The sequence below is a fragment of the Lethenteron reissneri genome, chromosome 41 (assembly GCF_015708825.2).
Source record: "Lethenteron reissneri isolate LAM-NWPU_2019-01 chromosome 41, ASM1570882v1, whole genome shotgun sequence".
NCBI classification, from domain to species: Eukaryota; Metazoa; Chordata; class Hyperoartia; order Petromyzontiformes; family Petromyzontidae; genus Lethenteron; species Lethenteron reissneri.
In genome coordinates this window covers 9,860,296-9,886,983 of record NC_083819.1, presented here as the reverse complement: position 1 = coordinate 9,886,983, position 26,688 = coordinate 9,860,296, and the positions used below count along the sequence as shown (strand labels likewise).

General features: G+C 44.4%; 1 protein-coding gene across 2 annotated transcripts; it reads left to right on the top strand.

Annotated features, from left to right (window-relative positions):
* Positions 1 to 1,320: 1,320 nt before the first annotated feature.
* Positions 1,321 to 26,688, top strand: HNRNPUL1 (heterogeneous nuclear ribonucleoprotein U like 1). 2 transcript variants are annotated; one of them, XM_061568469.1, is made up of 14 exons: positions 1,321 to 2,201; positions 6,366 to 6,606; positions 7,439 to 7,509; positions 8,013 to 8,152; positions 9,504 to 9,603; positions 10,609 to 10,721; positions 11,362 to 11,625; positions 12,972 to 13,094; positions 13,663 to 13,791; positions 20,395 to 20,563; positions 21,030 to 21,344; positions 22,211 to 22,374; positions 24,563 to 24,748; positions 25,442 to 26,688. In XM_061568469.1, the coding sequence occupies exons 1-14, from the start codon at positions 1,610 to 1,612 to the stop codon at positions 25,544 to 25,546; spliced, it is 2,712 nt and encodes a 903-aa protein (XP_061424453.1). In that variant the 5' UTR covers positions 1,321 to 1,609; the 3' UTR covers positions 25,547 to 26,688. The 2 variants fall into 2 exon arrangements, with proteins under 2 accessions (XP_061424453.1, XP_061424452.1); XM_061568468.1 differs by having other exon boundaries at positions 25,439 to 26,688.

Genomic DNA, 26,688 nt, shown 5'->3' with positions numbered 1-26,688 from the left:
TGGGGGGCAGCCAAAGAGTCACGTGGGGGAGCAGCCAAAGAGTCACGTGGGGGGCAGCCAAAGAGTCACGTGGGGGGCAGTCAAAGAGTCACGTGGGGGCAGCCAAAGAGTAACGTGGGGGAGCAGCCAAAGAGTCACGTGGGGGGCAGCCAAAGAGTCACGTGGGGGGCAGCCAAAGAGTCACGTGGGGGGCAGTCAAAGAGTCACGTGGGGGCAGCCAAAGAGTAACGTGGGGGAGCAGCCAAAGAGTCACGTGGGGGGCAGCCAAAGAGTCACGAGGGGGGCAGCCAAAGAGTCACGTGAGCGGTGGGGAGCAGTCAGAGCCGCAAGGGGGCAGCGCTTTCGCTGCCCCATTCCTCCAAGGGCTGTGATTGGTCAGCAGCGCGCCATTGTCAACGTCTTCCGGAAGAGCGCAGCCGATGTTCGCGTGGCGTCTTCCAACCACGGCAGGGCTCTCTCTCTCTCTGCTCGTCGAGCGGCAACGCGGTGCACCGCTAACTTCTCATTCCGGAAGATCCTTTAATGAGAAGAAGAGCCCAGAATAAAACAGCACCAACGCGTGTCGGTGGCGGCTTTAACGCTGTAACCCCCGACCCCCCATATCTTCCGGAAGATGAAAGCCCACGTTACCGAAAGAAGCACTGCAAGAAGATCAAAATATATTTTGTAATATTAAAAAATATCTTCTTGGTTCTTTCGGTAAAGTCACGTAGAAGGGAAGTAATAAAATAATAAAAATAAAACATAATATATTATTATATTATTATATTTTATTATGTTTTATTTTTATTATTTTATTACTTCCCTTCTACGTGACTTTACCGAAAGAACCAAGAAGATGAATCCCTGCAGTCACGAAAGCTTTAAATCGAAAATTAAAAAATATCTTGTGGAAGATTTAAAAAATAACTTATTCTGGAGGATTAAAATATCTTTTGGAATATAAAAAAATCTGGAATATTAAAATAAAAATTCTGGAAGATACAAAATGTACTTCTAGAAGATAAAAAATTATGTTCTGGAAGAAAAACTTCAGGAAGATAAAATGTTCTGGAACGTAAAAAAACAAATGTGAAAGACAAAACCCTAATTCTGGAAGATAAAATAAAATCAAACTTCTTCCAGAAGACGAAATCCTCTTCCGGAAGAGCGCGCGCCGATTCATCGCCAGTGGGCGGAGCTCGCGAGCGCGAGACAAAACGAGAAGCGGGCGTCCTATTGGTCAATTTCTCCCGTGTTCGTGACGCGCGCGCGCCGTCGACCAATGGCGCGGCGCCTTGCGGGCGCGGGCGACCAATGGGCGAGCGAGCCGAGCGCGGGGCTCGCGCCGTCCGCTCGGCGGCCATTTTGTCTCCGTGCGTCAATTCGGGCGCGCAAATGGTCGCCGACTTTTAGCGACTAAATCATCCGCGGCAGAGAAACCCCCGAGCGAAACGCAGCAGAGCCACTTTACCTCACCCCGACTTCAATCGTGGTTACGCGTCGAACGTGCTTAAAAGTTGCAACGACTCTAAAAAAAAAAAATCATTTAAACGAAAAAAAAATCCCCGTAAATTTCTCGGCGGCGGCGGCGGCACCACCAACAACAACCACTACCACCACCACCACCATGAGCTCCATCAACGTGAAGAAGCTGAAGGTGAACGAGCTGAAGGAGGAGCTGCAGCGCCGCGGCCTCGAGACCAGAGGCCTCAAGGCCGACCTCCAGGAGCGGCTGCAGACGGCGCTCGACTCGGAGCCTCCCGCCGCCGACTTCGCCTCCGATGACCTCGAAGACGGCGGCGGCAGCAATGGAGGAGGTGGTGGAGGAGGTGGTGGGGCACATGGCGAGGAGGAAGGTGCTGGAGGAGGAGGGGGAGACGACGACGTGGACGACTCGATCCTGCTGGAGGGAGACGACGAGGCCGGTGGCGTGGCGGGGGAGGAGGATGGGGACGAGGGAATTCCCGTGGACGATGGCGCGCTGCTCGTGGCCACCACCAGCGACGAGGAGACGTCCAACCACGCGGCGAAAGACGAATCGGACGAGGAGGAGGAGGAGGATGATAAGGTAGACGACGACAACGACGAGGGGCCGATGGAGCAGCAGGAGCCATCGCGACAGGAGGAGGAGGAGGGACACGCGGAGAAGAAGCATCAGCAGGAGGAGGAGGAGGAGAATGGATCGGGAGGTGGAGGAAAATGCACGGCCCCCGAGACAGGTCTGGCGTTGTCGATTGTTTACACCGAGAGGATCGATTATAATTGTAGTTATAGCAGCTATTGTTCTGATTTAAACTACACTCTTGTGTTGTGATTGCAGCAAATTGCGTGCCGTGCGATGATGATGAAATGCAGCTACGATAGGTGGTGGTTGATGGAGGAGGTCGCGGGTGGTTTTGTTGATGGGTGTAATTTAGGTTTAGTAGTAATTGGCTTTGCTAATTATACTAAATTGTGTGTATGGATATGTTTGTGTTGGTGACAGTGGTGGTGGTGTAGATGCTAGTAATGGTGAGCAATAGTGTAACTGTTATCGTGCGATTTGCCATGAACGCAACTGGTTTTGGGCCGCCCCTAGGACGACTCGGCATAAAATGGGTACAGTGTAAACATCGCCACGAGGGAGACAAAGGCGGCCGGGCGTGGCGCTGACTCCTCGTTACGTGTCGGCCTTCATAGTTGCTCGTTAACAACATCACTCCTATCGTCACAGACTACACGGGGCGATCTTTGTGGATCTAGTAGCTTGGTTATAGGTCATGGAAGTGGCAAGCGTATTGATGAGGATCGTGTGAAGGTGAACTTGGTGGTGGTGAGTGTGGTGATATGGGGTGCTGTGTTGGTGTGGAGCCTTCTGTGGTGATCTGGTGTGGTGATGAAGGAGCTCGGATTATTGGCGCAGTTGTCGATGGATTTTAGGCGTTGAAGAGGAAGCCACGTGGGTTTCTCGATTGGATCGATGATGCTCACGGTAACAGTGGTCCAAGCGTTATTATGTAGGGGGCATATTTATTTTAATGTGGTTCAACGTGCTTCTGATGAGCTTAACATTTATTATAGGAACATACAATTGCAAGGCTCAATGGATTGTTTAAAATGTATAATACTAAGCACGTGTCTTGTGGGCCGGTTATGTAAAGCGCCGCAAGGCACGATCCTTTGTTTATATACTCGGCAGACTTAACGTGTTCTGTCAGGTTTAAGTAGTCAGCAAATGGTCTCGGGTTCGTTATCTTGATTAGTTGCTGTCCCCCCCCCCCCCCCCCTTAGCGAGTCTTGTTAATAATATACCATACGATCTTAACTCGGATAAACTGCAGTGAAGGAAAGTGGACGAGAAGTCGTTGCTGGCTTACAATCACAAACTTAAATCAACTACTTGACAGAATAAACCAACGCAATCTCCCGCTATTACAGCACAAAGACCGGCGGGGCAGAATGTTGGGTGGGGGAAGGGGCATCGCTTTGTTGGTGAATGCCGCGTGATGGAGGGGCAGGAGGAGGAGGTTGGTGAAGGCTTTTGTCAGAAGCAGCAGCAAGCACACCATCAGCAACGCACCCCGGGATCTTGCTCATCATGGCTCCACGCACGTGGTCCCGCCATTGTTCATTGCAAACACAGCCAACAAAAAACACGTGGCCCATTGGCTTGTCTTGCTCAACGCGCGGGGTTTACGTTAAAGTTATTATGTATTGTTCCGCTTGTTAAGAGCTGTCTATAATATTGGGGTCCCTTAATGGAGGCAAAATTGTTACGCAATTTAAAGACATCTTAATGAGGGCGTTTGCTTTACGGCAGAATTTGGCCTCGCCCAGAATAATTCGTTGCTCCGTTGCACTTTTTGAATGCTTTTGAATTGCGAATTGTGTCTCTTTGTAATTGTATCGCTGTTGTGTATTGATTGAGATGGGGGGGGGGAGTTGTAATACAGTGCTAGGGTGCTGCGTGTGTGATGTACAGTGTGAGATGTTGACTGAGCGAATGTATATGGGTCCTCCTGTGTCAACGTGGTTTGTTCTCGACTGTGTTTTTTTATGACCGGTATATTAATGTAGTGTAGCTCCTGTGTTCACGAGCACACGCATTGTGCTAAACTTCGTACACAATTCGTGGGCTTTGTTTACACATCTCACTTTTTTGGCTGCTTGAGTTATAGAAATGGAACGCAAGACTTGGCTACGAAACCTTCGGCACTGGTTTTTATAGGGGCCCGTCCATAAATGACGTCACGCACCTAGGGGGGGGGGGGGGTGAGACATTTGTGACGATGTGTGATGGGGGGAGGGTTGAGAAATGAGACGTCACATCAAAATGCGCAACTTTAAATAAATATAGACAACACGTTCTACTTAATTAAATGTACTTTTTTATATAAATGTTTTTTCTTACAACATCAGAGTGCAGCGCCACATTAAATACGCACTACAATAGTTTAAAGCGATTTGAAGCATGTTTTTTTTGGGGGGGGGGCAGAGCTTTGTGACGTCATTTGAGGGGGGTCTGACTTTTTGTGACGAGGGGTGGGTCAAAAATCGTCCAAAATCGCGTGATGTGATTTATGGACGGCCCCATAGGGAAATACGTTTTGTTTCCAATGTGTCATTCAATTCTAGATTTGAAGCTTCATTCAATTACCTATTCATAGAATATTACCACAGTGGTCCGAAAGTATGACTTTTAGAATTGTCTATTACACTCCGTAGTGTCTGACAAACTGCGAATATTATTATTTTTATTGTTGAAGTAGTCTGTACTGCTGGGGTTATCTTTATGCAGGGTGCCACGGTGGCGAGATAATAACTACCTCTCCAGGTAAACAGGTGGTCGTGGGTTCAATCTCAAGCCTGACACCTGCTGTATATGAAGTTTGAATGCTATCCCCGTGGTCGCGTGGATTTTTCTCCGGGTCCTCCCGCGTTTTCTTCCATTTAAAATCAACGTCATGTGTTTTAGAGTATTTGGCTTCTATACGTTTGTAAGTGTCTTGTAAAATCACTGTCGGACACGTTACAGGTCACCTGCTTACTCTTTATTACTCTATTCTTGCACCAGTTGTAGGCACTCCTCTGTCTATACGGTCACTTGTTGATTAACGTCCCTTATCTGCTTTACACCTCGCTACCCTGCCTGCGGCTGCTCTTCCTCACAGCAGCTCTCGCTCTCGGTAGCTCCGCACACAGCAGCGCTCGCACAGAGCTTGCACACAGCAGCGCTCATACAGAGGCTTGTACACAGCAGCGCTCACACAGAGACTTGTACACAGCAGCGCTCACACAGAGCTTGCACACAGCAGCGCTCATACAGAGGCTTGTACACAGCAGCCCTCACACAGAGGCTTGTACACAGCAGCGCTCATACAGAGGCTTGTACACAGCAGCGCTCACACAGAGGCTTGTACACAGCAGCGCTCACACAGAGGCTTGTACACAGCAGCGCTCATACAGAGGCTTGTACACAGCAGCCCTCACACAGAGGCTTGTACACAGCAGTGCTCATACAGAGGCTTGTACACAGCAGCGCTCAAACAGAGGCTTGCACACAGCAGCGCTCAAACAGAGGCTTGTACACAGCAGCGCTCAAACAGAGGCTTGCACACAGCAGCGCTCATACAGAGGCTTGCACACAGCAGCGCTCACACAGAGGCTTGCACACAGCAGCGCTCACACAGAGGCTTGCACACAGCAGCGCTCACACAGAGGCTTGCACACAGCTTCCCTCACTCTGCACCGCTGCCCTCGCCTACGTTCCCTCAGACCCACTCACTCGTCCGATCCGGGCGGGGGGATCAATCATCACCCGCCCGGCGACTCGTGAGGGTTGAGGTCCGTCCCTGGCTTGAGCGGCAGCGGCGAGATTTCTTTACCTTGGTCCCAGCAACCCGAACTCCCGCTCCGCTCTCACGCGCCTCCTCATATCCTCCCAATTATCCAGTTCCTGCCTTGTGTCTCTTTAGGGCCAGACAGGCGCTAGCGCCTGTCTAGGCGCTAGCGCCTGTCTAGCGCCTGTCTGGCATCAATCACCCCTTATCGTACGTCTCTCTGGCAACACCTCCGGTGTCAGCGTGCAACCCCGGCCGACCCCGTCTGCACCCGATTCTCCCCTTAATGAGGTGCAACGTAAGGTTGCACGCACCTGCCTGCCCTCAGTTGCCCTTGGCCAACAGTGCGCACCGCGTATTTTACCACACTACACAGTTACACATGATAAGCCATGTTCGTTGAGCTGTCATTTTTGGCCAGGTCACTTCTGAAAAAAGAGCTATGTAGCTCAGTGGGCCTTACCTGGTAAAAGTAAATAGTTTAGTTGGGTTAAGTGTGCAAAGTAAAAAAATAACAAATCTAATCACTGGTAACATGCTTCGTGCATTTTTTAAACGTTGCAGGCGAGCAGGAGGCTGTGAACGCGCCCGAAGTCGCCGTGAAGGTGGAGAAAGACACGGCAGCGGAGGGGGCGGGAGAAGGCGCAGTAGCAGCGGCGGCGAGCGCGGAGGCCGGCGCGAAAGTCGAAGCCGTGAAGAACGAGGCAGATGAAAGCAACGACGGCGCCCGCGGACGCAAGCGCGGGCACGAGGAGGCGTTGGCCAATGCTGCGACCTACGAGTACAAAGATGAAGCCTCTGACCGGTGGGTGTTCTTGCAGTGTGTGTGCGCCGCTTCGTTTGTTCATAATTAACTGTATGCTTTTAAGACCACTGCAAATTGAAGGTTGTCAGTTTTAAGCAGTCGATGGTTCATTCTTCCCAATCCGCCTTTGGGTTCATTAAAATCGGCACCACTTTCTGTAACTTTTGATTGTGGTTTGACCTTAACGTGACTGCTGTTTGTGGAATGTAGATTTTATGCCACTGGCTCATGCCAAACATTGGATGGCCATGTGCCATGATTATCGAAACAAAGCAGATCTGAAACTGTTTATGCTTGGTAACAAACAATATGATTGCTTACCATCTTATTGGCACTGTAAGTTTAGAGAACCGATGAGTTTCAACCAAATTCCTTGTAAATGTAGGGGATTTCCGCAGCAATCGATGTCTACAGTGCGGAAACTAATATGCAGAGACAGTTCAAACATTTTGAGAGTTGCATGTTTATGCTTTTAACAATACACTGATCAGACAGCCAAACCTGTTTTTATTTGTCTTATCAGAGTATTGTTTGCTGGTTGTTGAATTATCTCTACTGCTTGTCGATTGAACTTTGAACAAATATGTCCACGTAATTGTTAGCAACATGCATTGTAAAACAATTGTATTTGGGTGTGGCTCTTTGGAGCCATTGTGCCTGGCTTAGAGTCAATGAAAATGGTTAAGGGGTTGAGCCTTTGCCGTTTGTTATGGTGAAAAATGTTCTTTCAATTGCATGTGTCTGTTGCAAAACTAATGATGCAGCTCCGTTTTCTCTCAACCTCTGGTGTAAATTAAGGTATGTATTGAGTGAATTTGGTGTGTTCACGCAGAAAATCAATGCAGCCTCCATTAGAGGATGAAGATGAAGACATCGATGAGACCTTGGTTGTCTTGGACACCTGTAAGTACACCTTTGATCGTCGTTTAAATATCATTGTTGTAACATTCTGACCCTCCCCGACTGGACATCTGTGAAAAAGAGCTTTATAGCTTTCGATTTAAAGCTTTCGTGACTGCAGGGATTCATCTTCTTGGTTCTTTCGGTAAAGTCACGTAGAAGGGAAGTAATAAAATAATAAAAATAAAACATAATAAAACAATTCTCACAACGTTTCGGCCACAACGCAAGCAGCCGTCCTCAGGTGAAGGACCTGAGGACGGCTGCTTGCGTTGTGGCCGAAACGTCGTGAGAATTGTTTTATTATGTTTTATTTTTATTATTTTATTACTTCCCTTCTACGTGACTTTACCGAAAGCTTTATAGCTTATCGGATTCCTCCAGTATGAACAAATAGTCTGATTCTGATTTATTTAGCACCATTCTAATCTGCCTTTTTACATTTGTGATGATCACAATTAAGACATGCAATTGAACCAGTGTAATGGTAAGATTTCTTCTTTCAGATAACTCAGATCTGCACTTCAAGGTGACTCGCGACCGATACAGTGGTTTTCCACTGACCTTCGAGGGATTTGCCTACCTGTGGTCGGGTGCCCGGGCGACCTTTGGCGTGATCAAGGAGAAAGTTGGCTTTGAGATGAAGGTACAAGTCAAAATAAAGTTGTTTTTTAACCAGCTGAGAACTCAAGAGACCCAGAAGGGTTATGTAATTATTTGCGCCCATTCTGATCCACGTTACTTTTCATGTTTTTGAAGTACATGGTAACAGTCTTATTTTGTAGGTGCATTCTTAAATGCTCTAATCGTTCACAAGCAATTAGCTAATCGTTCTTAAATTATTAACACGATTGGCTACGTACAGTTTGAAAGAAGTTTAACATGCATACATGTGCAATGTAGGATTATTAATCCCCCAAGCATTTGCAATAACTGATATTAGCTGTTGTCGGGAATTGAATTTAGGTTGATGGCTTCAAAGTACACTTTACTAACCTCTGCCACCACTTTAACCTTCGTTAAATAAAGTATATAAAATAATCCAAATGGGCTTACATCTGGTCCAAATGAATGATTTGATGACGTTTGCTTCGCGGGGAAACCTATCAAGTAAAATGCATATACAGTATTAGAATGTCATTAAAATAACGGGTTTAAAAACCTATCTCTGTGTGCTAACAGCTAGTCACATACAGGACATTAAACAGTAATGCATCTCATTGGCCTTTCATAGTTAAATACATAACATGATGAAATATTTAATTGCATGTGGTCTCATAGTTCAATAAACGACATTAAATAATGACATATTTTGTGTAAATTACGGCTTGAAGAAAAATGTATCTTAGGCCCTCGCCTGTGAATAAAGTAGATGAAGAAATATTGATTCTCACTAGGCCATGACCTCATTCTTATTAAATAATGTGAATGCATCATCTCAGTGGCCTCACCTGGCTCATTTAAGAACGTAAATATCAACTGCCCTCTTAGAATAAAGGACATCACTGTACACTAGAGCAGGGGTGGCCAGCTGGCATCTCCCGAACTGCACGAGGCTCTTTAAATCTACCACATGCGGCTCTATCAAAGGGGCATAATGTAGAACATACTATCACAGTAGCAAAAAATAATGAATGTTTCCCGTGCTGTGCCGAAAACTGTCAATATATACAATTAAATACACGCTTGGCTCTTTGCAGAAGCCCATGGGTACGTTTTGACTCTGTCTGTTACAGGTTGGCCACCCCTGCTGATATAAGATGATAGAATATTTTTGGACAAAAAATCATCAAATGTAGTCATGCGCTGCCTTGTGGATAAAGTGTGACATTGCACGTCATGAATCGTGACCAAGTGTGTGGGATATGTTGCAACGTTACTATGGCTTATGTGACTTGGGTTTTGGAGAGGAAAACAAAACCACAAATCACCCTGTCCGCAGGATTCACCGGTTACCTGCATTTGCGTGCTCCTTGTGTCCTCATTTTTTTTTTCAGGTGACTGAGAAGATTACCGTGAAGCACCTGCCGGCTTCGGAGCCCTGCCCCCACGTCGTTCGCGTTGGCTGGTCTCTGGACAGTTGCAGCACTCAGCTAGGTCTGTGGCAGATTTTATTATGAAGCTTCGTGGCATTGGCTCTTGATTTTTGCTTCTATTTTGGTGTTGGCATGGCTGAATGGCACTTTGAAATGTCTTAGGGTGGCTCCACATTGCGATGGGGCTGCCAGGATGAGATGTTAACTACATTGCCTGGTATAGAGGAGGGCGTAGGTTCGATCACGACCCTTGACGCCTGCTGTATATTTGGAGTTTGCATGTTCTCTCTACATATGGTCGTGTGGATTTTTGTCCGGGTCCCTCCGGTTTTTCTGCTATAAATATACTCATGGTAAGCCACTTCGTTGGGCTATAACTTATGTCCAGGTCACTTGTAAAAAAGGGCTATATAGCCCAGTAGGCCGTACCTGGTAAAATAAAAAAATAGTTTAGTTTTTAACGAAAAGTTTTAATTTTTAAACACTGCTTAACTTGATTTTAACTAAAGGATTATGCAACCCAAAAACCAAGTAGCTTTGTAGATACCTAGGCTCTGTCTTGACATGAATAATGATAACAGAATTATTCAAATCGTTATTAGGCATCCTGTCATTTCACTTGTCACTGCATTGGCATTAAACTATTGTAACTGTGCCACAACATTGTCATAATAAGATCCTCAGCCTTGACTTAAGTTCTATTTAACGAAGCTTAAAACTTTTGTGGAACTGCACAATATATATAGGTATCTTATGTCATCGATTACGATTCATGTAAATAATATGCTCTTAAAATCGGATGAGTGAATCAACAGTATTAGCGAGCCAGAAAAATTAAGAATAATGCAAATGAGATGGTAAAATGAGACCTTAAAGAATCAATTCTGCGATCAAATTTTTGCTGCATTGTAAACATTTATTGCGAGGAGGGGTAAATCAAGGTGCCTAGTTATAATTTAATTACACTCCTTCAATGTTAACAGCTTGAATGCCTGTTTAACAGTTATATCAATCTTAAGTTGCATAAATATTATTTTGGTTGTGCTGTTTCTGTGTTATCGTACAGGAGAGGAAAAGTTTTCTTACGGCTATGGAGGCTCTGCAAAGAAATCTGTCGACTGCAAGTTTGACGACTACGGAGAGGAGTTCAGTGAGGGCGACGTCATCGGATGTTTTGTTGTAAGTGTCTCAGATGTTTGGTGTTGTTGGATTTTGCCACGGTGTGGTGTTGTTGAAATCTCAAAGTTACACTTGGCGACTTCGTCATTAGTTTGCTCCATTTTCCCTATCTTAATGTCATGAATACATCGTCAAATTTTCAAGTTTATCAGTAGATGCAAATGTGAGCGATTGTGTATGGAATTATCTGATTATTTGTAATTGTATTACCTTTGCCAGCATTTTTATAAATGTGGGTTAAAGTCCCATTAATTGTTAGCTTGCACTCAGACTTCCAAATCCTAGGGTGGCAGCTCTTCCTGACTACTAGTTTTCTTCCAATATAAAATGTTCTTTTGGTATGTAAAAGTTGAGAACCTTTGGTCTGTATTATCACCATTTACATAACCTAATTTCTTTGAAACAACAGTAATTAAAAGCGCTCTTAAAATTCCTCCTAATTTTGTGGTCTGATCATGTGTTGTGCTTTTCCTCTGATGGCCACTAATTGTTATTTACTATTGATCATAATGCCTTGACAAATGCTTCTGTTATGATATGTGTTTTGTGGTTCAGCGCTATACACACAGCCATAAACGATCTTATGATTATCTTCATGATGTGCTCTCAAGTGTAATTTCTTTCATCCCCTTCCTTGCAGAACTTTGAGGGTGAGGAAGTGGAGCTGTCGCATTCTAAAAACGGCAAGGACCTGGGGGTGGCTTTTAAGATCAACAAGGAGGAGCTGGCTGGGCGCCCACTCTTCCCTCACATCCTCACCAAGAATTGCTCCATGGAGTTCAACTTTGGACAGAGGGAAGAGCCATTCTTCCCACTGCCCGAGGGCTTCGTGTTCATCCAGGAGGTGCCCCTGGATAAGAGGATCCGTGGCACTGTGGGGCCCAAGACCAAGGCCGATTGCGAGGTGACCCGCTGACGTGGGATGGTGCTGACGAGGGCAGAGCTAAAATCTTTTTAGGCAGAGGCTTCTCTATCCAGCACCCAAATCAGGCGTATGCAAGGTGCAGTGCTTTGATATGCATTTTATTTGAGAATGAAAAAAATAGGAAAATCTGTGGGGACTAGTTTTTCAAAATATTGCCATAAGCAGCAGTACGGATGTGTGAGGCTTTACTTAATGATGCCATGGCATTTTATAGTTGGGCATCATTAATCCAGTTGCCTTTATATGGTATCTTCCATACTCCAGGTAACTTATTTCACGTATGTGTATATAGATATTTAGGCTCGCTGGTCTTATCCTGAAACGGCAATGAAAAAGCACCAGGCGAGGCAGCTATCACATCTGCCTCACTGAAGACGGCCGCTTGTGTTGCGACCGAAACATTTTTCTTTTATATTTTTTCTGCGTGACGTTACCAAAAGAACCAGAGAGTATGAGGGGGTGTCTAACACGCCCCCTCAGTGAGGCCACGCCCCCCTCTCTGTGAATCTGGCTCTGACACTAGCCAGTGCCTCCCCAGCCATTGACCTCACTGCACGTCACTGAGCTGCAATGCAGTTAAGCTGGTGCTATACTATGACACTAATGTAGAAACGATTTCATAAATTCAAACAGTTGACTACCTGCAGGAGAGAAACTGGTCCTGTGAAAACTGCACTGCCTCGGGTAGACCGTTAGTATGACAGTGTTTAAGAGCAATAGCTCCTCAATGCAATTATGTGCATGCATCAAAAGCATAGGCTACACCTGTATTTATTGATAGTCAATTCGCTTGGTAATTCAAAAGTGGTATGGTACTACATGCATTTGCATCATTATTACAAAACCATGCACACCCAATACAATGAATCAAAGTACCAGCCATCAACTTCCCATTGTCAAGATATATTGAATTGGGCTGCACCTGCATGAGGGACAATGACTTCCTCCAACTGTTCCCATTTTGCTCATTGGAGATCCCCTTGCATAACGTGCAAACCTCATTTACAGAATTTAGTGTCTTATCATGGTGTCTTTCACCTTGTGACACGAATTAACTCGTATAAACAAGGTGAAATTTTGACATTGCAGTCTTCCTCTATATGCAGCAGCCGCAGCGAAGATGCAGATAACTTACTCTTTGCTTCTTTCGGTAAAGTCACGCTTGTGTTGCGCCCGAAACGTCGGGATTTATTTTCTACCTACGTGACTTTACCGAAAGTACCAAAGATTATGGATTCCTGCAGTCACGAAAGCTTCAAATCAAGATGCAGATCACCTGTTTTGGCAAGCACTTGACACTTTCCTGACTGTTGTATGCGTTGCAGGTGTTGATGATGGTGGGGTTGCCAGGCGTTGGCAAATCAACATGGGCCGAAAAGCACTGCCGCGATAATCCTGAAAAGAAGTACAACATTATGGGTACCAACAACATCATGGAGAAGATGAAGGTAAACTCATAGGTCTTAGTACATGCTACTAATAATTATACGTGCCATTTGCTACCTCACATCTTATGACCTTGACTTTTATATTGTGGAGTAGACCTATAGGATTTTGTGATTATTTAGAGTGCCGTAAAAAGATGTGTATTGAAGCCAGTGCATTTTTCTGGAACTGGCTGATTTGTCATTCATCCAGAAAAGTAGATGCATGAAATGTTTAAAGTTGACTTATCTCTTGAAGTAGTCTTTAATTTAGGGTACTTGTAAATGTAAAGTATATTGTCGCAATTCTGGTTTTCTTTTAAGAATAATTCATGAACACAACACCTTTTATGCAGATCTGACAATGCAGTAGAATACTCTGCTTTTAACTGTTAAAATTGATATCCTTGGTGTATTTAAGTTATATGGAAGTAATGTAAAGATGTTGTCACGAATATGTGACCTGCTTTCGCACCTCCGATTAGCACGGTTGGCTGCGTACAGTGCAAAATAAGCTCAACACACACATTACTGCTTTATGTGGTTCCTTTTAAAATGAATATTCTCCCCCCCCCCCCCCCCCCGTGTGTAGATCATGGGGCTCCGCCGGCAGCGCAACTACGCGGGCCGCTGGGACGTTCTCATCCAAGAGGCAACGCACTGCCTCAACCGCCTGCTGCAGATCGCTGCCCGCAAACGGCGTAACTACATCCTGGACCAGGTAGGCCCGCGCGCGTTCGTGCGGGCCACACACTGTCTAGCGCCTGAGATTCATGCCAAACGTCGTCAGCTATCTGCAAGTGGGGGTGGGTTCGCTTGGTAGCGCTTGGCAGGAGCCTCGGTGTCGATTGGATTTCCATTGAGGATGACATCTCATTGCAACGTGATAGCATTGTTCCGTGGTACTGCTGCGGGGAGGGGTAGAATGATTTTAGCACAATTGCGCAACAGGGTATGTGGCATTAGGATTTTGGTTGCTGGCTAAGGATGTTAATGGTTTCTCTTTTGATGTGACAATGTTATCACCTTCACAGTGAAGTGGAGTGTATTTTTTCCAAGTTTAAGGCCAGTAATAGAATATGTATAGCAAACATCAATCGGTTAGACATATTATTTGTGTGGACATCCTCCATTAAGACATCGTGCAATTTTCTTCACAGTCCACTGATATTTCATATTTTGTAAGCACGAGGACACTTTGAGTGGTATTGCTAAATATAGCATCATCATGCAGTTTCAGCCAATGGCTATCCAGTGAACTCCTCCTGGCTGATGTTGTTGTTAAGCCTCGCAGACCCTCATACGCCTGGTTAAAGCACTGCACAAGCTGCCCAGCCTTTTGTATTCATCTTTATTGAAACTTTAAATGAAGTGTCATGTATTTAGACGCTTATATTTCTGTTAGCTAGTCTTGTCATGCATTCTTAGACGAAGTGTTCCCCTGTGTCATATTACGCATATCGAATATGGCTGCGCTTATTTGAATAGAAGACAAAGCTAAACGTTTAATGGCAGTTTAGAAAAAAGTGTTCTTGGCATATTATGCAATCAACTGACGGCTAGAAACATTGCCCAATTGTGAGAGGAGGGGATGTATCTGTGGCTTTAAATTGCTGGGCATTGAATGTACTGTGTGTTAACCGGTTTGCAGAGGGCTTGGGAACTACTGCTTTGTTTGCCCCCTTAATGTCTGTTAATGATATGGACCATGTGGCCATGTAGGATGTTTGCTTGTATGTTCAACTTGTTTCGCACCAAACGTAGCCAACCATGCGAATCGGAGGATTGTGTTGTGACAGGGTAGAGATTGCGTTTCGTAGTTGCCTTGATATTTTCACGTTACAGGTTTATATATTTTGACTTGCCTGACTGTACTTGAGGTTTGCTTCTTGTTCTGTGCTTGCAACGCAATGTTTTAATAGTGCACACGCGATGAACTGAAATGCATTGGCGTCGCCGAGTAACGCAAATGAACTTTTGACACGCTGCCATGTTGTAAATGTTTCGCGCGGGAACGTGACGCGTTGGCGCATCGCTGTAACACGCGGCACTTAGTACGTACAGTTCCTAAATGGACTGAGAACAAGTCGAGCGACGTTAAATGCTGATGGCGTAAAGTAAATGCACCGCTGGTGAGTAAAGGAAGCCTGCTACTTGGTAACATTGAATTTAACAAAAACGCTCGTAGGTGATGGGCAGACTGTGTTGTCTTGTTAAATGTAAGTACAAGGTAAGAGCTGACTAACAGTTACGTTTTCAGTGCCAGCAAGATGGGCCATAAGGTAAGTGTGAGTCCTTAGTTGTGCTGCAAAGGGAAGGGGTGAGTATAGGAGGTAAGTCATTTTTGATACTTTATTATAACCCCGGCTCTTGAATATGTAGGATTTGCAAGTGGAACCAGGTAAGTACACTCATTATCCATCCCTGAACTTTCCTTCATTCTCTTTTCGTGTTTTATCCCTAGGTAGATGTAGTGATTGAATGCAGTGGGAATGCGCTCATGTTTCCATTTCGAACTTGAGATGGTTTAACATCCGTGGTCTTTTTTAGTACTTTTTTATGCAATTATCCTGTGTAGGGTCTCTCAATGTCCATATAATGGTTAGCCTGTGGTTGTTTTGCTTAAGATGTAGGTAATCAAATATAATCAAATATAAATGGCATACTTTGGATTATTATTTAGTACTGAAACATGTTTTCAGCTTGGTGGACATGTCTGGTTATGTATGCAGATTATAGTGTTCCTTTCTGGGACGATGACAAAGTAATGACAGAGTCATGGTCCCAGCCAACATAGGCGATGGAAGCACTTTATCTGTAGTTAATCTGTGTGCGTTGCTCTACTTTTCAATCTAGATTAAAATGCATAACATATGCATTGGATGCATGTCAAACTTGATAGAATTAAAAAAATTCCTTGAACATGACTTAAAGTAGCAGACCTTTATATTCACGTTGGCGATGATGCCGTTAATGTTCTAAATTGTGGTTTTTATGAACATTTAAATTAGCACCTCCGATTAGCACTTTTGGTTATGTACATGTGAGAGAAGTTCAACATACATACATGAATGTTACTTGCGTAGATTTTTTTTGTTCCTTCCAGAAATTATGTAGATATAAATAGCATTACAGAGACGAATTAGGAAAGCACCTGCCAAACAACATGAACTCCACAATTTGTGGCATCTAAAAATACATAAAATCTCAGCGAAACTAATTAAACTAAAAGACTTTTATTTTCCCAGGTAAGGCCCACTGCAGTTATATAGCTTTTTCAGAAGTGACCTTGGCTATGATAGCTCAACGAAGTGGATTATCAAGTGGAAATTTATAGCAGCCAAGTACACTAAATGCCTGTTTCTAAACTGCACCCTCCTCCCTACTGGGGGACCATCCACACGAGCCCCAGTGCGGCAACCCTACACATGCACATGGCAAAGGGCGGGGGGATGTGGGGGTTTACAGTCACTCATGCGTCACTCAGGTCGTGAATCGATTATACATTTTTTTTATCTTTTTTAAATCAATCAATTACCAATTTCGTACACAGTAGAATCGTATTGTAATCCAGTGACGACTGAACCGATTGGCAAGTATGAATGACATGGGTCTGTTCACATGTCACTGGTCAGTGACAGCCATCATAGGGTACCAGGGATGGGACTTATTAGAATACCAGGTAAGGCCCACGGAGCTATACAGGTCATTTTTAGAAGGCAACATGGCTATCACAAATCATAGCTCAACGAAGTGACTAATCACGTGGAAACTTATAGCAGCCAAATACTCTAAACGCACGTTGATTCTAAATGTGGAAGGAAAAACCGGAGGACCCGGAGAAAAATCCTACACGACCATAGGGGGAACAAGCAAACTCCAAATATGCAGTAGGCGTTCGGATCAGGATCAAACCCACGACCTCCTGTATACCAGATGAGGTAATTAGCATCTCCCAGCCACCGTGATAATGATGAGAACGACACGCAAACTCGCAAGTAATACAGCAGGCGTCCGGGTCGGGATCGAATCCATGACCTCCTTCATACCAGATGAGGTAGTTCACATCTCGACACTGCGGCACTAAATTGAGGGGGGTAGCGTTTATGGTCATGGTGGAAGTTCAGCATACTGAAAGGTAGTAATAATTACTGAAGTCTAATTACAAACATTCCACTATCTCAAAATATTTAGTTTCAATATTTCAAAATTTATAGGCAAACATTCTTACTTTAGTTCAATCTATCTATTTCAGTTTAATCCGGGTCACCGTGATACTGAAGAAAATTTGGCAGGCCGATTCCTAAACCTATGGATGAAATGCCCCAGACAAATGTAGATGATTAAAGCTGATAGGCAAGGGTTTAAAACCAGGAATCGCACTCATTATTATTAAACCAAAGAAAGAGTAATCCAAGAAACGGACAAAATCTCAATAAATGGGCCAATAATACAGTTTGTTAGTTTCAGTTTTTTTGTATATCGTAAAATAAATGGTGGCAGCCCTCGTAAAGCACAAGGATGACTAAGGTGTCCCAAGTGCATTCAATCACAATTCCGTACAGCAGATGAAAGTGATTTATAATTGCGAGTACACGTGATTTCCCCCCCCCCTGCACCTACGACCTAATTGGTTCCTCGACGACGGTCGCAAGTCGAGACGTCGTAAGTCAAACCCTTATTTCCCTTAGGTGCAATGTTATATATTAGGGTTCTGTTCCTGGAAACTCATTACATACCATAAAAATACCAAAAATTACCACGAAAATAAATGAAAAAAACCTAACTTTCACAAACATAAAAAAACACATTTGAAAATCTGCGTGTGCATCACATTTCAGCACCATTAGGCACATGACAATCACAGACTCATTGCCAATCAACTCGACGTCGTTAGCAAGTCGTTAGGCAGTCATAGATACAGGTTTTGATCAGTTACTGTGGGGGTCTTGCTGACTATGAGAAAGGTTGTCATAAGTAGAAGGTCGTAAGTCGGGGGTTACCTGTCCGTAAGCACACGCTGTATCCGGCCGCTGCACAAAGTGGTTTTCGTTTTTGAGAAATGTATTTGTCTTTGGTAGCCTTTTTGGATTTATCCAAATTCCAGCTTACTCGAGTCCGGCATCAAGAAGTTTTTTTAGGCAAGTAACATTTTGGTGTCCAAAATGTTGTGTTATACCCTTACTTATGTCACGTCCTACCCTACGCTGGCCATTGTTTCAAAGGCTCTTAATTTAGAAACGGCATTCGGCGGTCTTGTTAAACTGAAAGATCACTGCATATAATAATGATGATCACTGCATATACTTGGTTGGGTACTTTTATCGTTCTCATTTGAACCATTTCCCATTCCGAGACGTCTGCTAGTTGCAGAGTGGGTGTCTCCATGACGTCTGAATCTCGGAACGAGCAAGTGGCTCTGCGTTAATTTTATTTAGAGAGGCGTTGTAGCGCCGTTGTTTTTCAATACATTGTACTCGCCTCGGAGAACTGTCGCAACACGATCGCACTCTACGATAGCTGGCGCCAAACTGCCAGGCCCTCCCACATGGCCTTGTGGGAGGGGAGTGAGTTTTGGTACGGATAGTTATTTGCGTTTTCTTCTCGTTTTGATGACAGACGCGTACATCATCGGAACGGGTTCAAATAGCATCGTTTGTTTAAACAGGTACACAACATCAAAGTCCTGTCTACATGATTTAATGTGAATAGAATCTCATACAGGAAATTTGACAGCTCCTGCTGAACAACTTAAGCTCATCAATTCATGTTAATTCTGGCTTCTAAAAATAGTCAGAATCAGAATATTTATACCGGAGGAATCCGATGAGCTATAAAATATCGTTTTCACGGATGTCCAGTTGGAGTGGAAAAAACGAGATGGTGCAAAGTACAGAAAAAGCAAACAAATCACCCACAACATACAAATCAAACTAAACCATCCCCACATCCGACTAGGCGAAGGCCACTGAGGTATTAACTTATTTTTCAGAAGCTACCTGGCCACAAATGATAGCTTAACAAAATAGCCTTAAATAAAAGGTGACATGCACGCTTGGTTGGCATAGGTAATTTTATAGAAGTTTTCTCCGTATTTTAAACATGTCCTTGAGATGCCATTAGTGTTTTTCTGCTGCTTTAAGTTAAGCAATCAATTAATTTCGGATAGAACCCCAGAAATTGTTGATGTACTGATATGTGACAGAGTCATGGTCCCAGGCAACATAGGCGATGGAAGCACTTTATCTGTAGCTATGACACCTTTGGTGATATCTCTTTGGAATCGGCTGAGAGGCTGTTGAGATGCAGTATCGTTTGGAAAGGGTGTAGCAGCTGCATCTGTTGTTGAATGTACCTAATTTTGGATTACATTGTCATAATAGTATTGATTTGAGGGCGGTTTCCAGGATTGACGTGTTTTCGTGAATATCGTTTGTTGGTTGTCTGAAGGGCACTTAGTCTGGAGCACTGGCTGAGTGCAGGTGGTGGGATTGATCTTAATCCTGCTGAGACCACAGTTGCACATACTACATGTGTTTAGGAGCAAGGATTAGACATGTTCTGTGGTGTACTATGGTTTGAAAGTGTTCACATTTACTGTGTCACCTGGATATTAATAGCATGGCTGAGACATTTTGAGTTGTCAATTGTTTTAATCAGATTTTGAAATACTTCACACATCTTAAGGTAAATGTCCTTTGCCTTCACATGCATTTAGTCGACTATAACCAGAGAATGAACAAACTTAGTAGGGTGCTGTGGATGCTCTTGTCTTTGTAAAAATGCATTTTGGAGATCCATGTTTTTGCGTGGTACAGAATGGTTACTACACCTGTTGAGGCATTGTGTTTTTTCAAGGCAGTTTATAGCAATAATAGTATTAGACGTGAATGCCCTGCTTTCCTTAGCCTATGTTTTCTTAAACCTCCACACACATAGAAGACTTTAGCTCTTACAAAGAAGGGGGCAGGTGCAGGCTGAAAATGCATTGCCAGTGTAGGACTGGCTATCAGAATAGAAAACATCTATCGCTAGTGCCTGTTTAGTGCTCTCCTTCCAGATCACCTTAGGCGCCTATATCTGGTTCAGATGGAAGCGCCCATCGACATCTTATCTGTGGCCAGGTGAGTGTGGGCTAGGGAGAGACAACTGCTGTGATGCGCCCGCTTTGCCGTTGATGCTGATCGTTGTAAGATGTCCAAAACCTGTCTGCGCTTATGTCGTCATTGCAGGCAGGCGGCTTCGGGCATCGCACGGCAGACCAAAACCAAACCCCAGTAACTGAATTAATGTCTCTTACATTCTTCTTTCTCGCCGTTGATAGACAAATGTTTATGGATCAGCCCAGAGGCGAAAAATGCGTCCTTTTGAAGGTTTTCAACGCAAGGCTATTGTAATTTGTCCTACGGATGAGGACTTAAAAGACCGCTCAAAAAAGCGCACTGTCGAGGAAGGCAAGGAGGTCCCAGATTCTGCTGTATTAGAGATGAAAGGTAGGTCCCTGGACAACACTGCTAAAGCAAGTTGGAAGGGAAAAAAACACAAGTGCCATCATTTTTGTTTTGTTTTTTTATCACTTGCACCAAACAGCCTCTCCTTAAAAAAACGCTTCCTCTTTCCCCCCACTTCTGCTACTTTGATATCTTACCCTGCAATTTGCTCTTGAATATTTATTTTGTAAAGGTAATGACTTTTTAATTCCCTTCCCCTCCTTTGTATTTATTTTTAAATTAATGCCAGTATCCCTGGCATGGCAAATTTTTTGTGTTCTGAATTGCCAACGCTGGGTGGATGCGCGTGCGATGAGCGCATTGACGCGGCGACACGCGCGCCGCCAGTGAGTTGGCGCCCGCCCATTTCGCAAGTGCTGATCTCGGTTCCCATCCCCCCTCTCTGTCTCTGTCTGTCTCACTCGCCTGCCCATCGGCCTACCCATCGGCCCACTCGCCTGTGAACCAGCCAACTTCACACTCCCGGAGGCGTCGGATTTCTTGAACGAAGTGGTCTTCGTCGAGTTGCAAAAGGAAGAAGCGGAAAAGCTGGTGGCGGTGTACCGTGAGGAGGGCCGCAAGGCTGCTCCGCCCCCACAGAAACGCTTCGACAATCGTGGTGGGCAGGGCGGCTTCCGGAACCGTGGTGGCGGTGGCAGCGGTGGCTTCAACCGCTTCGATAACCGTAACAGTGGATTCCGCAACTCCACTAGCGGCGGGTTTGGAGGCCAGCGTGGTGGTGGGGGTGGCTATCGTGGAGGCAACAACGCACGTGGTGTTTCCAGTAAGTGGGAGGTTGTGGGATGCACTGCACACCGTTTGAATTGTGAAAGTTGGTGGCTTGAAGATAACGCTTATTTTGTTTGCCCCAGGTCTAGCGGCAGGTATCCTTGTTTTTTCCGCTCATGGGTACACACAATGTGTTGCTAGTGGTTGTCGGTAATGTACATTTCGAAGGGTTTTAGCTCTATCTCTTGGTTATATGTAAGAAAGAAAATACTCCGAAAAGCCTTGGTGAGTCACAAGGCTTTTTAGGAGGATCATGCATTCGAATGTTTAGCCGATTTTCAATGAGTCATGGGTTTTGAATCCAGAGTAACTGGATAAAATGTATCCTTACAAGGGCACTATGCTCAAAGCATTGCGCAGAGGGATTCAATAATGTATTGCTCTCCTGCTCACTCAAGGAATTTGTTGGAGTGCCCTGATCGCCCTTATTTTAACCGTTTGCCATTCCAATTTGTCTGCAAGTTGCTTGAGGCATAGCGCCGATGTTTTTAGAGACATTGTACTCGCCGCAGAGAACCATCGTGACACGACCACACTGCACGATAGCTGGTGCCAAACTGCCACACTTTCCCGCCATGGCCTTGTGGGAGCCTCAGTACCGATAGTTTATTTCCGTTTTTCTGGTGTCGTTTTGATGATGTACACGTACATCATCGGAACGTAAGCGGAAGAAAAAAAATTTTTTTAGTGTCATGGTGTGAAGTTTGTGCATTTTTTGCAGTCCCTTTGTAGTCGTGTAACACTGCACTGGTGATGTGGAAGTGCTTCGTATTCTCATCTTTTTGGTTGCACACAGTGTACTGTTTTTGTTGTGTGTGCGTTCATGTTCATCCATTGTAATGTGTAAATATCTTCCTGTAGATTATGTCCGTGGTGGCTACAACAATCGTGGTGGTAGTGGTGTCGCTGCTGCTGCTGCTGCTGGTGGTGGTGGCTACAACAACCGTGGAGGGTACAACCGCAACCAAGCGGGCACCTACAGCCAAAGCCGCAACGCTGGTGGTTACAAAGGAAGCTATGGCCAGGTGGGCAATGACTTGTTTGCACTATTTACATATACAAATATGTATTTGGTCATAAAGTATCTAATATGGAATTTTGCTCCACTTTCAAATAAATCTACGCTTGAGCACTTTTGGAAACTGTGCAATACATCACTTGCAGTGGGGAATCCTGACAATGCTGAGCAAACTAGTCGATCTTTGAATGGTGAAGGAAAGTTGTTCCACACTGGCGAGGGTTGAAGGGTTTCAGCAGAAGCTATCGCAAATGCAAACAAAAAAAAGATCTATTTTTGTAGATATCATGGACTATTGGAATATTTTATTTGAAGATTTGTGAGGAAAATAAATATATAAATGACATTGCAATATGACTGCCAAACATTCAAAATATAACAACATGAACAAACATGATGCTTTGTGGGAATAGGCAACATTGAAGCCCAGTGTTTGTTGGGAAATTTTAAAACAGCAATGGCTTCTACAGTGCAGGAGCTATTCTGTTCTTGGTTATGGCAATATGTTGAGGAACTAAATGCCATTGTTGGTCTGCTAACCATGGGATTGGCATGGTTGGCTGTGTACGGTGCGAAAGAGGATCAGCATACATACATACATGAGAGGGCTTCAGGAGAGATTTTTCGCAGGTTTACTATTCCTCCATTGAAGGGGGGGGGGTGTGCAGACAGTTGTTTACTTTTTCGTCTTGAGTTTTTGTTGCATGGCCACATCGCACTGCGGCTTGTCTTTTAATTGCACATTTATGAAGGAGATGTGCGCATTGGCCAGTTGATGTTCTGATGCGGTTGATTGCAAACCAGATTCTTTGAGGAAAGTCAGAGACAGGAAGTGTGGTGTTTGCTTCTTGAATTGGATGTTCCACTCTTTACGCCAGTATTCTTCTAGCTCTGGGTGAGATTCTAGGACGGTGACGGCACGTTCCCAGAAGGGGGGGGATCAGGAATTGAGTCGGCGGGAAGGAACATTGTTGAGTTCTCGGTTGATGGGTAGGTTGTCATTGGCAAGAAGACGTGTAATACCCCTGAATGCAGTTTGCATGTCGGTGTGGATGTTTGGTGGAATAATGTTTGCCAGAACAGGGAGCCCCAGGGGATTGGTGTCGGTTTCAGTATTCAGGTTATGATGCACATTCCATTATTTAATTGTGTATAGAGCAGTTTTGTGTATGAGCTCCCGGAGCAGGAGCACAATACTCTGCCACCTAGTAGATGAGTTGAGAGGGCGTCAGTTAGCAGCACTTCAGATGAGGCTCCCCAAGCTCATTGCTGCAGGCTTCTGTTGCAGGGCGAATTTATTGCTTCGGTCTTTTCACATCTCTGTTTTATGTGGGGCTTGAAGGGGGTGGGCCGGCTTTTGTCCATGACAACCCATAGACATCTTGAAGTGAGGTCATCGTGCACTGGGCTACCACAGAAGGGGACACGTCAAGGGTGGCATTTGCTGCACGATTCTTCAAGTGGAAATTGCTTGTAGTTTTGGAACTATTTGGTCAGTCTCCAGAGGTGTTAATATGCCTCCAATAAAGTTAGATCAACTGTTAGAATAATGGCAGTGTATTCGAGGTTTGTCATCTGCGTATATTAACTTACGAGATAATGTACATGGCAGGTCACATCTTTTTTTAAAATAGAGGCCATTCAAATTTCTCTTGTGGTTGTGTTTACCAGCGAGGTGTACAGTGAAGGTGGAGTCGCCGAGTATCGTGTTGATTAGGTGTACAGTAGAATGGCATCTGATGATTTTGACCAATTTCAGCAGCAGCACACAATGATGCCAAATGGTGTCACGGGCAACAGAGAGGTCAATCGTTGCTATCCCAGTTTGCAGTTGACCCTGTAAACTAGTTTCAATTCAGGTGGTGAAGGCAACGATCTGTTATAACGCCTCTACGAAATCCAGCTTATTCTGGAGGCAGTTTGGTGTCGATAATGGGGAAATTTCTGGCAAGCAAGCCACGTTCCATCAGCTTGGAGGTGGAGAATGAGGGATTTTAGCTCGTAGCTGGAGTGCAAGGACTTTCAGGGTGGAGTCATTTAGACAATCTTTTCGAGGTGAATCTGCATTTATTATTACAGAAACAAATTGATCCTGCTACACTGCTTTGGATACATGCAACTTTGGGAATTGTTTAAAACAGTGAAATTTGTTTTCTTTTAACCTCTGTATGTTGACATGATTGCGCTGTCCGTAGGGCTATGGAGCCCAGAGCTATGGGGCTCAGGGCTACGGTGCCCAGAACTACGGCAGCTACGGCGCACAGAATTACGGGGGCTATGGGCAACAGACTGGCTACGGTACCAGCACGGCGCAGGCATACGGCGCCTCCGGCACAGGATATGGCTCACAGTACCAACAACAGCAACAGCAGCAGCAGCAGGTGAGTGGTGCCTGGTGGGCTTTCCGCCCTTGGTCATGTCAAGAAGTTCTGAAATCTAACTTATGACCAACAACTTTACCACCGCTTGCGTCCAGAATACGGAAAGGTCTGAGTGAAAATAAAAAAAACAGACCACCAAATGTTTGCTTAGCAATGCATAACAGGACATTCTTTTTAAATATTCTATCCCTTTTTTATCTTCTGCATTTTTAGTTTTTTCCCATCCCTGTTCAAATGTTTACAAGCCCAGCCAGATGTGAGCAAATGTAATCTGTAGCCATTTTTAAGCTAGACAAAAAGAATATAAAAAATGTGGTATTGAGAAAAAAAACATTCTCCTTATTTGGAACCTTTAATTTGCATATTTAATTGGTTTATGCCCAACATTAATGTCACAATGGACCACAAAGGGAAAAAAGCATACCTTGATGTATTAAAGCACGAATAGAAGTCATTGACTTACTCAAAACATCTGAATGTTGATAGGAATAGCAGATTTACAGCACACTTTTAATTGTTTTTGAAAAATGTTCACATTCGGAAATGTTATGATGCTTCTGAATGTTCACTTGTGCACGTTTAATGTAGCTACTTCTACGTCTTGGACTGGAAATACATTTTATCGTCAGTGTCACGTGATTTTTTTATTAAGCTGAGCAGCAAATGTTTTTTCTTTTGCGATGTGTGCAGCAGTACGCCCAGCAGTGGAACCAGTACTATCAGAACCAGAGCCAGTGGAATCAGTACTACGGCAACTACGGAAACTACAGCAATCCTGGCAGTGGTTCCAGCCAGTGAAAGGGGGGCCACATTGCGTGCTCGAGACCAGGCTGGGGGAAGTTGAGACTCCACTGCAACTTGCTTCTTTCTTCCCCACTTCAGATGGAGCACCGGCAGAGAAAATATCCCCCTCCTGCTGAATTGTGCGAGCCCTTTTTGTAAGCTTGCAAAACAGGTGTGGGATATTTAGCCAGGAAGGTGTTCCATTGTGTGCGTGGTTGATAAGCGAAGGTTTTAAACACTCGGCCCACAGTTTCACACACAACCTTCCCATGCCCGCTTCCCACCTCTTCATCCTACGCTTATTATGGGCCTGACCTGTCCGGATAAATGAAAACCCAGTGTTTTAAATCTGCTAGTGCGTACTTAACAGTTGTCACATTTAACTTCCCAGCCTGTTCACCAATTCGTTGAAAGTTAATGAATTAGCTGACACGTTTTCATCCATGGTGTAACAGAGCTGCCACATTGCTTTTGATAATCTATGATGTATCTACACACAGCTTTTAATTTTTGGGCAGCATTTATTTTACAGTTCCCTCCCTACCCTTTTCCCTCCCCCCAGCCCCCCTGCATTCTTAACAGTTGTGATTTTACCGTGTGCTGTGTCGAAATTATGCATAGTACCCATGTGTTGAAGCATTGTTGGGCCGTAAAAAGTAATATCCCCTGTCTGGTTCTCATTAGGCCCCAGCGTGCATCGATTTTTGCTTTTTTATCATTTGTACTGCTTGTGCGGTTCGTTCATTCACAAACTGTACACCGAAGATAATTGTTAGTGTTGAGAGTAATGAGCCTGCTCTTGTTGATTGGCTTGTGTATTCCGCTTCAGGTAGCTTGTGAATGCTTGTTGGACCTTCTTTGCTAGACAATTCCAATATTTTATTTTTGCACTTTTTTCATGCAAAATGTAACGTGTTGAATTGTGAAAATTCAGTCAAGCTGATGAGAAGAACCCATGTATTGTTTTTTTATGGCCTCAGGCAAAATTCAGTATGCTCTTTGCTGTAATTCTATATTAGCAGCAAGGTTCACACTGCCATTCGACAGTAGAGCAGGTGTAGGTATTTGACTTGGGATACAAGTTGTACACATTGGTTTCCTTTTTTTGCAGAAGGTTTTGTACTTTATACATCTTTATTAAACCTCCAATAAGCCCA